At 33.9% G+C, this 14318-nt stretch overlaps 1 protein-coding gene and 1 long non-coding RNA gene across 2 annotated transcripts in view; one reads left to right on the top strand and one right to left on the bottom strand.

Annotated features, from left to right (window-relative positions):
- The window catches only part of LOC123318719 (sex determination protein fruitless), a 74116-nt gene extending 68377 nt beyond the window's left edge, over positions 1-5739 (top strand). The window contains exon 5 of the mRNA XM_044905427.1: positions 5297-5739. Coding sequence (XP_044761362.1) covers positions 5297-5529 — 233 coding nt within the window. The 3' untranslated portion in view covers positions 5530-5739. The remainder of the gene's footprint in view (positions 1-5296) is intronic.
- A 4212-nt stretch (positions 5740-9951) lies between these two features.
- Positions 9952-11353, bottom strand: LOC123319049. The gene is made up of 3 exons (XR_006538441.1): positions 11031-11353; positions 10871-10929; positions 9952-10806 (listed from the first exon to the last, which is right to left on the bottom strand). It is a non-coding gene; the product is annotated as an uncharacterized LOC123319049 (long non-coding RNA).
- Between the last annotated feature and the right edge of the window lie 2965 nt (positions 11354-14318).

Genomic DNA, 14318 nt, shown 5'->3' with positions numbered 1-14318 from the left:
TGTTAATTTGGCAAGTCTTGTCGAGGCAAGTAAGAAGAGCGAGCGTTGAACAAGCGTTTGAAGAAATGGAGTCTGATTTTTATGTTTGACGTTTTGTGGATCTCAAAAAATTGGGCACTTTTCATACAAATTAAGGAACTCTATAATGGTGTCATTGCTCCAGTTTTCAGTAATTTTAGCCAAAAAAAATAATAATAATTGACAACAAGAGACATTATTAAATCCACTGAAATATTAACCATGCACGACGTACTTCACAAAACACCAAAAATTACGAACTTCCTTAATAAGGGACATCAACCACAAACCATTTAGGCCAGATAGAAATTGTTAAATTACCTTATAATTTGAAATATGACTCGCGTGTCGTGTGTATGTTGTGTCCACTGGCGAGTCTCGACAAGTCCCTTTGATGTGTGTTGAAAATACCGCCTTCTACGCGAACCTTAGTTAGCGCCAACGTTAGCTTTGCCTTGCCATATGTTTTGCATACACACGATGCGCAAACATTGGAACGAGCGGACGTTTGCCAAGGCTTGCCTTGCCATGCCATCTCTAACCGCCTTAAAAATTGTTTTGGCAGTCTCGTATCAGGCATATGTGTACATGAGAGTTGTTGATTCTTTTTATCTTGTGTTATACTTCCCTCAATTCCCATTAGTTGTTTTATGGTATCATTTCTTATGTGAACCCTTCGTGAGATACACAGTGATCTCCTTATTGCATCCATTTCCACCGCTTCAACTTTTCTCTTCAGTCTTTCTGAGATTCTCCAGGTTTCTGCCCCGTATAGTAGCGTGCTCTTGACTATAATCTCGTATGTACGGTATTTTGTGTTCTTTGTTATTTCACCACTCCAGAATACACCATTAAGGCAAATCTTCTTCGCCTTTACGATCCGGTTCCCGATTTCCTCCGCATCAGTACCAGTATCGTCGAAGGTGACCCCCTAATACCCCTTATATCCTAATACCCCCTAATACATGACAGAATACGATCTCATGTCTATTCTCTAGCCAGAAGGTTCCACTCCCAAACACAAATATCGGGTTTTAGCGATGGTAACCACCAACCCCTAGAGGGCGTACTCCTCGATGACCTTTCTCATCATGTACTGCATATCATCTTTATCATTCGCTATAACCACCTGATGGTCGGCGAATTGAAGCGTGCACAAGCACCGATCACCAAGCTCAATACCCATCCCGTGAACTTTTCGTTTCCACAGTTTTAAGGCTGCGGCCATATTCTATATAGATAGATTTTAAAGAGAGTTGGTGAAATGCAGCCTGTCTGTCTCAATCCTTAAGTAACTCTAAACTCTCTGGTAATGTACTTGCCTATGCTCACTCTAGACTTGGAGTCCTTATACAGTGCCTTTAAAGCCACTATGTAAGTCTGATTTATATTGGAAGTTTCTAGTTTGGATATCGGGACAGTAGCGTACGCTTTCTGGAGATCTACAAACGTAAGATAAGTCTCCATATTTCTTGCAGACCTTTTCTCTACAAGCTGATTTAGACAGAATACGTTATCTGTACACGATCTTCCCACGCGAAAGCCACTTTGTTCTTCTTCTTCGGTTTCTTTGATGTCCTCTTCAATCAAGTCGCGTAAGATTCTCCCATATAATCGACTCAATGTGCTAGTCACAGAAATAGCTTTTTTGTAGACAGATGATATGTGAGTTACCTTCCATTGTTCTGGCACCGGATATCCGTTTAGGCACTGATTGATGACATATGTTAAGTTGTCGTAAAGTTTTTCTGTCCCGTTCTACAACATCTCAGCATATACTCCCTCTGGTCCACAGTATTTGTTATTTTTGGGGGTTCTTACTGCTCTCTTCAAAGTATTGACATTATTTCTCATCTACCTGAACTTGTACCGCTTCAGTGGAAACGCTCTCGAAGTGTTGTGTTCAAATCTTAACAAATGCAAAATGAAAGTTGCAAAGTAGTTTGGTTCAATAATGCGAAACTGAAGCAGAGATTTCACAATGTAGATCCATAATTCTAATACACTCATTGGCACCACTACCGCACTTCGCATTGCATCCTTTCCTAGAAAAAATCTTTGCCGTTATGAAAGAAGTCGATCGAAAGTAGTCGATTCAAATAAAAATATCACCTCCAATATTTAACCAGCTTGATTGTGTTAATTTTTAATTATGTACCAACTATTTCTTGTTCCCATTTCTTTTTCGTGAAATTCTACCTTCACCGTCTAAATTGTGTTTCTCGAAAAATGAGACCGAAATGTTCATTTTACCATTCAATTCAACCTATATTTATATTTAAGACACTTAAGAGCTCGTGTTTTCAAGAAAGAACAATCGTCGGTTACAGGATATTCTAGTTACGATATTCGAACTTCTGTCAAATGTTTTGTTATTCGATTTAATCCGAATTGTCCTCATTCACTATCAACTTTGTTTTCATTAGTTTGCAGTAGAAATTTACACTTTTCAGATCGAATCTTCTATCTCAAACTTTTCTCATCATAAACTTTATCTCATTTTTTCCAAAAAAAATCTATATCATCTATCAGCATATTCTAAGGACTGGGTGGGGAGAGTAACTAACAATTTCAACAATGCAATGGATTTCTTGGAATTTTTTAAGATTAGACATGATAATTCAAGTCATTTTCAACGAATATAACCGTTGATTTGAAAAACGATCATTTCGATTAGTAGATTATAATTCTCAAATAAAACCTTTATATGTAGAAAACATTCAAGCCACCTGAATAAATATATTAATTGGTCAACAAAATATTCAACGAGGCAAAAAACAAAGCAACATTGACCTGATAAAAAGACTGAGAATAGAAGCCATGTCACGAAAATATAAAATGAACACATAAATGGTTGCACTGAGAAGCAGGGTATCCAACAGAACAAATCCAGATACCTTCCAGGGAATTTTTCAAGCATGCCAATTGTGAGTGATCTTTGTATTCCGAGTAATATACCAATATAAGTGAGAGCATTAGTCATTGAAATATACTATACAGTTGAGCTCTGTACGTTTGTACTCGCAAACAATATTGGCTGTTTGCTGAGAGAAGTCCAATTTGAGATAAACTTTCATCGTTATATTACATTGGTACACTGTCCTTTTTACGAAGATTTTCGTCCGATAAATTTTTGTGTTTGCTTATTTGCTTCTATCTGGTGGGAGCTGGTTATCCATAATAATTATAATAGTTTTATCATTTGAATCAAATAATTCTTATCTATTCTAATCAAGATATCGGTATGATTCTAGATTATTCAGGTGCAATGATATGGTTTTCTGAAAAGTTCTTTATTGATGTTCTGATTTTATTCGACCAAAAGGTAACACATCTACAAATAGAATTTTCTTTCTTGAATATGATGACACGTTAAAGAATTGCACTTTTCCGTAGCTGTTCTGTGATATCAGGAAAGAATTCTTCGACTATCAGACGAACCAAAATTACATACGAACAAAAAGCCCACAAAAATATTCAGTGTAATTTTTGGTGAAGGAAATAGTTATTTGTAGATTTGAGTCAACATGAAATATTCGCAATAATACTAGTCAAATGTCTGCCGTTTCGTTACATCACATATTTTTCATTAAACTCCAGTGTTGAATAAATAAACAGTAAACCAGTGATTATCCAAAGTATCTAAATTCGAAGGGCTTCATACATTTTTTTGTTTGAGTTTTTATTTTTATTATTTTATTGTATAACTTTGTTATAAATTAAGTCAGCTAGAACAATATATACATAAATATAGAGCATCAAAGTTTTATATACAAAAAATTTATTTATATTTTGATCTTTGAGGGTGGTCTTATTTGAATTGTGGTTGCATGGTCTTATTCAGATCTTCAATATTTTGAATACTCCTATATTTGTAACATAGTCTTAAGATAGAATGAACATTTATTGAGTACAAAAACTTGCCATAATAAGTTATTTACTTTCACCCTTCTATTAATTTCGTAATGTACATACTTGTTTAGTGTAAATTTTCAAATTTATGACAGGAAAATTTAGTTTCCCTAGTCAAAAGATTGCCAAAGCCGTACTATTTTTGCCAAATAGTTTATACCAAATCATACTAGTCATATTTACGTGTGTTACATCATTCGATGTAGAGAAGAAATGTTTTGGATTGATTTCTCAAAATGGAACCATGTAGATATTTTTCCATATATTTCAACCTATTCGATATATAACCAATTTTTCACCTTTTCTCTGCATGGCTCCATATGATGTTTTCACGCTCATAATTTGATAAGAATCTAATTGTCGAGGCTTCTTTAATTTCAAAAGGTGAATTCCCAAATTTTAACTCAAAATTTTTCTAAGATGAATTTTCGATGCCTCCCAACTAGACTTCTTTCTCCATGAGTCAGAGGTTTTCTTGTCAGAACTGGATTTTCCACTACCCAATCGCTTCGTTGATTTCTAGATTGGATTTGATGTGTATCCCAAATTTTTCATTGATCCTTGGATTATGAATAAAAAATTCTTCATCTTCAAAATGATATCAATGGTGGAAAATCTGGATATTTTGTAATTGTAAATGATGTTAATCTTCGGAACAATCTCTGATCATGTGTATATATATGTGCCATTATTAAGAATGTATTTTTATACTTCACAGAAACTTCGATTTTACTAGTAGGGAGTCTTGTAAATAATTTAACAAAACTTTACATCGATAAATAGGTTTTATTATACTCACTGTATAGTCAAAAAAGAATATATCAAATATTTATTTATAGATTATCAATTTCGAAACTTATTGATTGTGTTTTGGATGAGTAAGGCAATATTATCTACTTTTCAATATTTTGATAATAAACGCTGTTGCAGTTGAAAATTTTTTTATTTGAACCTTCTTTTTCTGTTCCCATTTGAAATATGTTGCTTCAAGAAAAAAAAAATTTCAATTCATGCACGTGCAAATAGGAAATACAATTATTTGTAACATTGCTAGTGTACAGGTACTGATGAAAATGATTATTTTTTTATTTCGGAAAAATGGATTCGTTGGATAAGGAATGCTAATGACCAATGTATCCTTTTGCTTTTGTTTTTATATGATGAGTAAGTAATAAAAACATGGAGTTATGCATTTTCGGTATAACTTAAGGTTAGTGTTACCACTTCTGCTTGATGTTATTTTGAAAGCGAGAAATAATGAATAATTTTCTCGGAATAGTTATGCATGTAGAAAGTGCCACAAATTCCTTGGTATAGTTCTCAATGTTGTGAAATAATTCGAAAATTTATGTTTGGATGTTTGCAGACGTAACTAGCCTTCAGATTTCATACAACGGAATGTTCGAAGCATCTGGATCAAGCGTTCTGCTATGGAAGTGCAAGTGCTGTTCGAAACAAGTAACCAACAGGTGGCACCACTACCACTCGCACACTCCAAGTCGCTCAGTCTGTCCCTATTGTCCGGCCTCCTATAGCAGGATTGACACACTCAGGAGCCATATGAGAGCTAAACATAATTTATTCATAAAGCAATATTAGCAATCTTCCAATCTGACGTTTTATGTGACCCGATCTAATATCGATGTCTAGAAAATTCAATATTTTGTGTAACCTTCAGATTATTCATTTTTATTGTTCCAATCTTGATTTACTGTTAAATTGACTGAAAGATTCGTTATTACTTAATAACTTCTGTTGATTTTATGACATGAAATATTGTTTCGATTGAATAAAATGTAATTGTTCAGAGGGCATTGATTCATTTCTGTTGAAGTTTTTTTTTTTTCATTTAGTCATAAGAATACAAACAGGCTTACGACCACTAAAGTATTCACAACAAATAACAAACATTGTACCCAGAAAAGGCAGATTAAAAATAAAAGACTTCTCAAGAAAATAAAAGATAACGATTGAATAACATGTAATTCTTCAGAGTGCAATAATTCATTTCTGTTGAAGTTTTTTTTTTCATTTATTCATAAGAATACAAACATGCTTACGACCACTAAAGTATTCACAACAAATAACAAACATTGTACCCAGAAAAGGCAGATTAAAAATAAAAGATTTCTCAAGAAAATAAAAGATAACGATTGAATAAAATGTAATTGTTCAGAGTGCAATAATTCATTTCTGTAGAAGTTTTTTTTTCATTTATTCATAAGAATACAAACATGCTTACGACTACTAAAGTATTCACAACAAATAACAAACATTGTACCCAGAAAAGGCAGATTAAAAATAAAAGACTTCTCAAGAAAATAAAAGATAACAGAGACAACAGAGACTGGTTGTCTCTGCCAGATAAGTACCGTTCAATAATATTCACAGTGTATTATCAATATTGTCATTGATAAACATTGAACATTGAACTTTCTTTAGTTCAATGTTGATAAATTATCTTAAAAAAAACAAACAAAAAACAAATTTTTTTTTTTAGATCAGTCTAAAAATCGTCCTCAACTTTCCTCTGAGTGCAAGGCAACTGTCGACAGAAAAAATATCGACCGTATTACCAAGATCATTACACGAGTGAAGCATTCTTCCCAATGGAATGGCAGAAACAAGTTGTCTCTGACTGTTAGTACGTCTTAGCTATGGAGGGTACTACCCTCCATAGTCTTAGCAAAGAGGAACTCTTTGGTCTTAGCTTAAAGCTGCATTCTTAATCAATTCGCGGGCCGAAATGTACTTCGGCAGGGATGTTAAAGTATGTTAGTCATCATGTAGGTAGGATATTAGTAGTATCGATACCGCATGGTCATTGATTAAGGTCAGAGACAACCTGTCTCTGAGGGCCTGTTCCGACATTGCTGGTTTTACTGGCCCGCAATCGAAAAACAATAGAACTCGAACGACTGGGCCAATAGGCATCGTCTCTGAAATACTGACAGTACAGTTCAGGAATATCGGAACAGACGGTATGTAAGGTATCGATACTTTTATCAGTTAGGGATGTAACGATTTACATCCCTAACTGATAAAATTGGAAGCTCCATTGAAGATCGATCAAATTTGTTAGTTTTCAGTGAAGGCCTTCTAATTATCAAGTATTGTGTTCTTGATGGACATTGAAAATTTTGCGAAATTTAAGTCCAAGATATTATCGGTAGCAACGATTATTATAGAGTCTATAAGAGGAAGGTTCCTTTACCTCCATGAATCTTTGTAAGTTTTACAGAGAGTAGAGAGGAGAACGATCAAAGATATTACACAATAATATTAATTAATTAATAATAATAGAGAGTTGAAGTGCAGCCATGAACGTAAACGTTAACGTTATAATTGACATCTACGCATGCTCATTCGTCCGTTTTTAACGTTAACGTTAGCGTCAGCTTTACGGCCTACGTAAACTAGCGGTCTCCCACGTATACCTTAAACATCGACGTACGTTAACCGAACGTTAAACGAGTAGCACCGATGACTTGCGAATGGCCGAATTTTGATTATTAAACTGTCATTGTTTACATTTCCTGTGTATTTTCTCATAATGAACGAAAATTATAGGAAATCAGCAGTGATTTGAAAGTTATCAAAAGGATTAAGTTAAATTACTGTGTTATCTGATTACATTCAGTACATTAGGAAATGGCTGAAACTACACTGCAATTCTCATGTCTCTAACACTTGAACATTTCATTGATAATAAAATACTTCCAAGCTGAAAATTCTCTTTATTAGGCATATAAATCATTAGAACATCAATTGGCGAATCCAAAAATCTAAACGCCGCCTAGCGGCCAAATCACAAACCTAGAAAGTGAGTAATAACTTGTGTTTTACTTCTTTGGGTTAGATATTTTCATAACATATTCGGTTACCAGTGGACTATATTCACTAAACTTTTTGGATGTCTGACTAGAAAAATAGGTATTAAAATAATTTAGTGAGTATTTATATCAGTGTCATTCAGTTGAGAAACTATTTACCAATTTTCACTATAATTTTAGGTTAGGAGATATCTTTGTTCTAGATGAATTTTCTAGTGTTGGACGATTAAGAAAGGCAATGCGAATTTTCATTTCCATGATTTCAATAGTGCCGAGAAACCTGAGCAGAAGAAAGTATATGAGATTAAATTTCTGACATACCTGAAGTTGTACGTGCATTACTGGACTTGCAATCTTCAAGGGATGATACGTTGGGAACATTTTAAATGAAAAGTAGTGATTTGACTTGGAATTTTGCAAGCAGTTGAAAGTGATCAATAATTAAACCGTTCGACAAGAATTTCAAATTTCGTTAATGAAATTACAACTGTAGAATTAATTTTCAGGCGGTCTTGTTGAGTTGGTTGTAATTACTGGAAAATAATTTCTGTGTTGGCATTTTGAACTGCATAATATGTTTTCATCCAAATAAATTATCTCAAATATTTACATTCATTTATTTCCACAAATTACATAATTCATGTGAGTGTGATGATAGAATGAAATCTTCTGGATATAAGTTCTTGTAAAATCTTCCATCAAACGACACCAACATGTTCAGGAAAGTTCTGGAGGAACCCGAGCACAATCAATAATCCCATAATTATTCACTACCTTTACAAATATCTCTATAATCGGATAAAATCTACGATAACATTGCTTTCACAATAGAGTTTTCACGATGATTACTCATTTTCCGCCATGTTTGTTGACAAGTCGCAGCGCCCTCATCGGTAGTTGGATTCGCCTATATTCCAAATGTTATTCCAGCTGTCGAAGCTCAATATTAGATAAAAGAGAGTTCACGCGAAACGAAAGCAAAATCAAATTGATAGGTTATGTTTAACGTCTGACGTTTCATGATGGCAGCACTTCAACTCAAATTTCATCACAACACGTAAACGTTATATCTGACGTTATTTCTCACGTTAACGTTTACGTTCAGGCTAACGTTCTGTGCGCACTTCAACTCTCTAATAGAGAGTTGAAGTGCAGCCATGAACGTAAACGTTAACGTTATAATTGACATCTACGCATGCTCATTCGTCCGTTTTTAACGTTAACGTTAGCGTCAGCTTTACGGCCTACGTAAACTAGCGGTCTCCCACGTATACCTTAAACATCGACGTACGTTAACCGAACGTTAAACGAGTAGCACCGATGACTTGCGAATGGCCGAATTTTGATTGTTCAATGCAATTCTCGATAACCTCAAACTGTCATTGTTTACATTTCCTGTGTATTTTCTCATAATGAACGAAAATTATAGGAAATCAGCAGTGATTTGAAAGTTATCAAAAGGATTAAGTTAAATTACTGTGTTATCAGATTACATTCAGTACATAAGGAAATGGCTGAAACTACACTGCAATTCTCATGTCTCTTAACACATGAATATTTCATTGATAACAAAATACTTTCAAGTTGAAAATTCTCTTTATTATGCATATAATCATTAGAACATCAATATTTCAAATATTATTCCAGCTGTCGAGGCTCAATATTATAGATATTAGATAAAAGAGAGTTCCAGCAAAATAAAATCAAAATCCAAATTGATAGGTTATGTTTAACGTCTGACGTTTCATGATGGCAGCACTTCAACTCAAATTTCATTACAACACGTAAACGTTATATTTGACATTATTTGTCACGTTAACGTTTACGTTCAGGCTAACGTTCTGTGCGCACTTCAACTCTCTAATATCTTTGAGAACGATCGCTACTTGCAGACCACAGATTATGTGTCCCTTAAAATATGAACCATAGAGAAATCTCTTGTCTCTGATATGAACCAATAGGTAGTTCATGTTTTAGCCAATAGATGCGCTGGCAGTCAAAGGAGAACTACAATGACTCTTGTTAGAGTCGGTAGAGGAGAACTACACTAACTTTATACATAGAGAAACTCTCACTTTATACAGTCAATTCAAGAACATTGAACTAAAGAAAGTTCAATGTTCAAGAATGATTGACATCCTAGTAGGTCTTGAAAGTCCATAGACCTAATAATACATGGACTGGCCTTCACGTGGTTTTCCCGTTCACCGCATCGAGGAATACCAACGAGAGAGAGGGGGGTGGTAGAAAAGAGAGATAACAGTAGTCCCTGGTAGTAAACGTCAAGCTGGTAGCTGGTAGAGAATAAATCAACGTTGCCGCTTCAACCAAGTTATCGAGTAAACTCGGGAATTCTACCAGCCCGCTGAACCTCCATGTTGCATTTTTGGGTGGTTGTCGGTAGATTTATAGACTTTCTATTAATTTGAAGCAATTTTTGTACTGAAAGAGAAGACAACAACAGAGGTTGTCTCTGACTGAAATCAACTTCGAAAATGTTATCAAATCAACTATATTTTTCTCGTACTTGAAACTTTCAAGTGTTGATAAAATAATAGATTCCGTATAAAAAAAATACTACCTGAAAATTTTTTTTCTGATTTTAATTAATGTAAAAAACTTGAGAGTTGTGTAAAACAACACTATTATCTCATTCGCCAGAGTCTGATTTTATATACACTGAAATTACTCGTGATTTGCGAAGATAAAAGGACCCCTGCTTTGCGTTCTGGCTGCACAGAGAAAAATTAATCGTTAAAGTGAATTTTTTAAACATTTCACCTTCCTTGAGCAAGAACATGTGTGGTATAGAGAAAAGGACAATAATTTTGAGTATGTTTATTGATACTTTCACAAATAACATGAAATTTCCTGCCGGGGAAATATTTATATGATGATTAATCAATCACAATTTTTTTTTCAATTATTTTGATAGGTTCTCCATCAGGTGGTTTAGTTGCTCTTCTCTGGCACTCCTGGCAGTAATATTTTACTGCTCCTGTTTCTTTATCGTGTGGCTTTCCAGTGTTAGATTTCTGTGACACTGATCAACAGAAAATATTGAGTTTTTAGTTTGCCGATGTCACAGGACTTACTGAATGATTTACATCTTTTCTCTTCCTAATATTGAATCCAGATTAGAGTTAAGTATTTTCTTCGGACATGCCTTGAAATAGAATGTGATGGTACAATATGTAACTACTTCGTTTAGAACAACATTCCTTATAATATTCAATAATATATCTACTATCTCGAAATTCAAGTCACCTCTACAAATTCTTGCTGTGGCCTTATGAAATATAGAAAGTAGACTAGGTATATTCCTTGTAAATCTTTGTAAATCATGTCCTATATGTACATACATGAAATAACAAAGAAACTCCTTCATTGGTCTATTATTTCCAAAAATAAATCACTTTCGCTTTATTAGCATGTAGCAGTCGATTCTAAAAACCTAGATTTCTGCTAAATTGTTTGTGACGAGAATGAAATATCGATTGAAAACACAGTAGCTGAACAGTAAACAATAAACATATGATTTTGACATTTTCTACCATATGTCCATCTCTTTCTAACGTACTACTCGTGACCTCTCTCTCTCAGGGCCTGTCCATATTTTATTAGGTCTATGTGAAAGTCCAGGCGCAGCTTAATATCTGGTCACAAAAGATCTTTAGAAATTTCTGTACTTTCAATCACAGAACTGAAATGTATTAATCACAGAATAATATAACAGTTACAAGAAGTGAAAAGTCCTAAGTAATCTGTGGCAACACCAAATGTCATTTATATGCCGCCATATTTGGTTGTGGAAGTAGATATTGAATGGCGGGAATTTTGAATTTACAGGCGTACTATACCCTATATATTAGTGTTCTGTGACTATACCTATATACATACTTTTCGTTGTTTTCACTTCATTGTGAATTTACAGCTTCTACCATTAATATTGAAAACAGATTTGGAATTCATGATAGAAGCTGTAAATTTACAATACATACATAGAATATAACATCAAGGTAGGAGAAAGTTAGAATTTCAGCAATTTATTTATTTTTTGTAAAAGTTCTATAAATGGTACTTTCCATAAGAGCACATTTATATATCAGTCAGCCAAATGCAAATACATATTGAGGATGAAATATATCAAACAATATGGTATTCGAGAAGAAATAGAATTGTTGATCGTAAAACCTGTTCCCCATATAAAATCTCAGTATAAGCAGAGGAAATGGAAATCGAGTAACATCCACATATATGTATGATACAAAACAACCAAGATAAAAACCTCAGCAAAAATCTGTCCCTATATAAGTTTAGTTATATTGAATTTATTGACATAATGAGCCATTTAAATTATCGGACCGGCTCTTTCATTGTGATAAATTTTCTTGTTCCCTTGTACATCTCGAAATTGAAATCATATCTGAAACAAAAAAAAAAAGAGAATGAAGATAGAGAAAGCTTAGTAAATAACATAGTAACAAAGGGATTGATGTAGAATTGGAATGATAAGAAATTCAGAGATCAAAAATAGCTCAACCTACCTAATCACGAGTATCAGAATAGATGAAAATAATATTCAACATTCGGTCGTTCGTAAGTTACATCTCCTTGAATCTCCTAAATATTCCGCCTGGTTATGTAGTAGTGAAGTGAAGTTGTGAAGTAATTTTTCAATTAAATAATGAAATGTGAATATTAAAAACATAATTTTTGAAACGTCAACAGGTTGTCAACCAAAAGAATTAGGTTAATTTGGTTTTGACTGTCACTTCAACCGGAAATTCATGTTCACGGGTGTGTTCATAAACTTACTCCGAGAGTAGAGTATGAGTACGGTCATGCTCAAAGAGCATACTCTGAGGAACTAAAAGTACGTTTGTGAACGCTTCGGGTAATCAGAGCTTACTCAGAGCTTGCTCTGAGTAAGTTTGTGAACGCAACCCCAGAATCGCATCTTTTTAATCTGTTACGTCATACCGTCCAATCAGAGCGCAGATCGACGTCTATCTACGAATCAGAGCAAAGTCTGCTCGCTCTCTTTCCTCCGAGATGTAATTCTGGAACTCTACAATTTGGTTGTAGATTTGACCATAGAAGAGGGAGTTTCACCCATAGACATAGAGACTCTATGTCTATGGTTTCACCCCCCTGGTATTAATATAACCTAGAAAATTATATGAAAATAAATATTCAGATTTGCAGCATATTAATCAGCATTCAAAATTGACACAATTATGTTTCCAATTTATACGATTAAAGAAAGAGCATGAAACAGCTGTACAAAATTCAAATAACCGTCGGTAAGTGCATAGATTCACATATAATATACTTCATTCACTTTTATTTTAGCAGTCGGTTGGAAATTTGACACATTTCACTCTGTATAGTACGAAAATGTGGGGTTATCATAGACATAGAGACATGGACTGTGCCTTCCCTTTATATCTATGCATGAAATACGGTCAAAAAAAGTGACAGAGAGAAAAACACGTCGGGAATGCAGTTGTCTTTTTCTAGAATTTTGATTGGTCTACACTCACCTCTATGTGAACAAAAAAGAGAAAGGTATATCCCGACGAGCTTTTCTCTCTTTCTAATAAATAGCCAATTTCATGCTGACATTGCTCAGTCCATGTCTCTATGTCTATGGGGGTTATGAAGCTTGTCAAAACATTTTTGGGTTTTGAATCAACGCTATGTTGCCCGTTCTACGTAAAAGTTTCTGTCATTACGTATTTTATCACAATGTCGAATCTCTTCGGAAAATATGTGACGAACATAATTGAAGTTTATACAAACTAATTGAAGGCATGCCAAAACAAGTTATTTGCATGGAAAATACAAGAAATAAGTATAATATCATAATATATGCACTAGCTTGAGGAGAGTTAATGTTCGTTATCTTCTTTGGCTTACATCATTTGTAGATTTCAAAAATATGTAATAACTCGAAGATGAAATGCATATGATGCAGTGGTTGGGAATGGGTATCTCCCGAAGGAATTAACAGATAATTACAAGAATGTTAAATTCTTCAACAAAAATCATCTTGCATCTATGGAAGTAAAAAGGATTGAAGGAAGTTTCAAGTCAAGATGAACTTCACCTTTGAACAAAAATTTCACATGAATAAACAAGTAACAGGGCAACTTGCGCGTATTTGTGGCTATTCATCTTAATACATTAATGTAATAATAATAATTATAGGTATTTATTAGTACCTTAAGACATTTACATTGTATAGGACAAGTCAAATGAAAAATAGAAAAATCCATTTTAGGGAACTTATTCTCCGATGACATTTATCGAAAATCGAAAGTAAACTTTTCGCTTTAATTCACTCAAACATAAAATTCTCAAATGCCACCACTTTTTTGGGTGTCCCAATAGAAGGAAATTCTTTGTCATCCTCTTCATTCACAATCTTTCTGATTGTGGAAATATCCAGCTGAAATATATGTCGTTTAGATTCAGATGAAACATTATATAAATTCTCTTACATTGAATATGCTCTCTATCGTCTGACGTATTGTGGATTTTAGAATATCA

The sequence above is a fragment of the Coccinella septempunctata genome, chromosome 8 (assembly GCF_907165205.1).
Source record: "Coccinella septempunctata chromosome 8, icCocSept1.1, whole genome shotgun sequence".
Taxonomy (NCBI): Eukaryota; Metazoa; Arthropoda; class Insecta; order Coleoptera; family Coccinellidae; genus Coccinella; species Coccinella septempunctata.
Note: the sequence above shows the minus strand (reverse complement) of the source record. Positions and strands in the feature narration are given on the sequence as shown.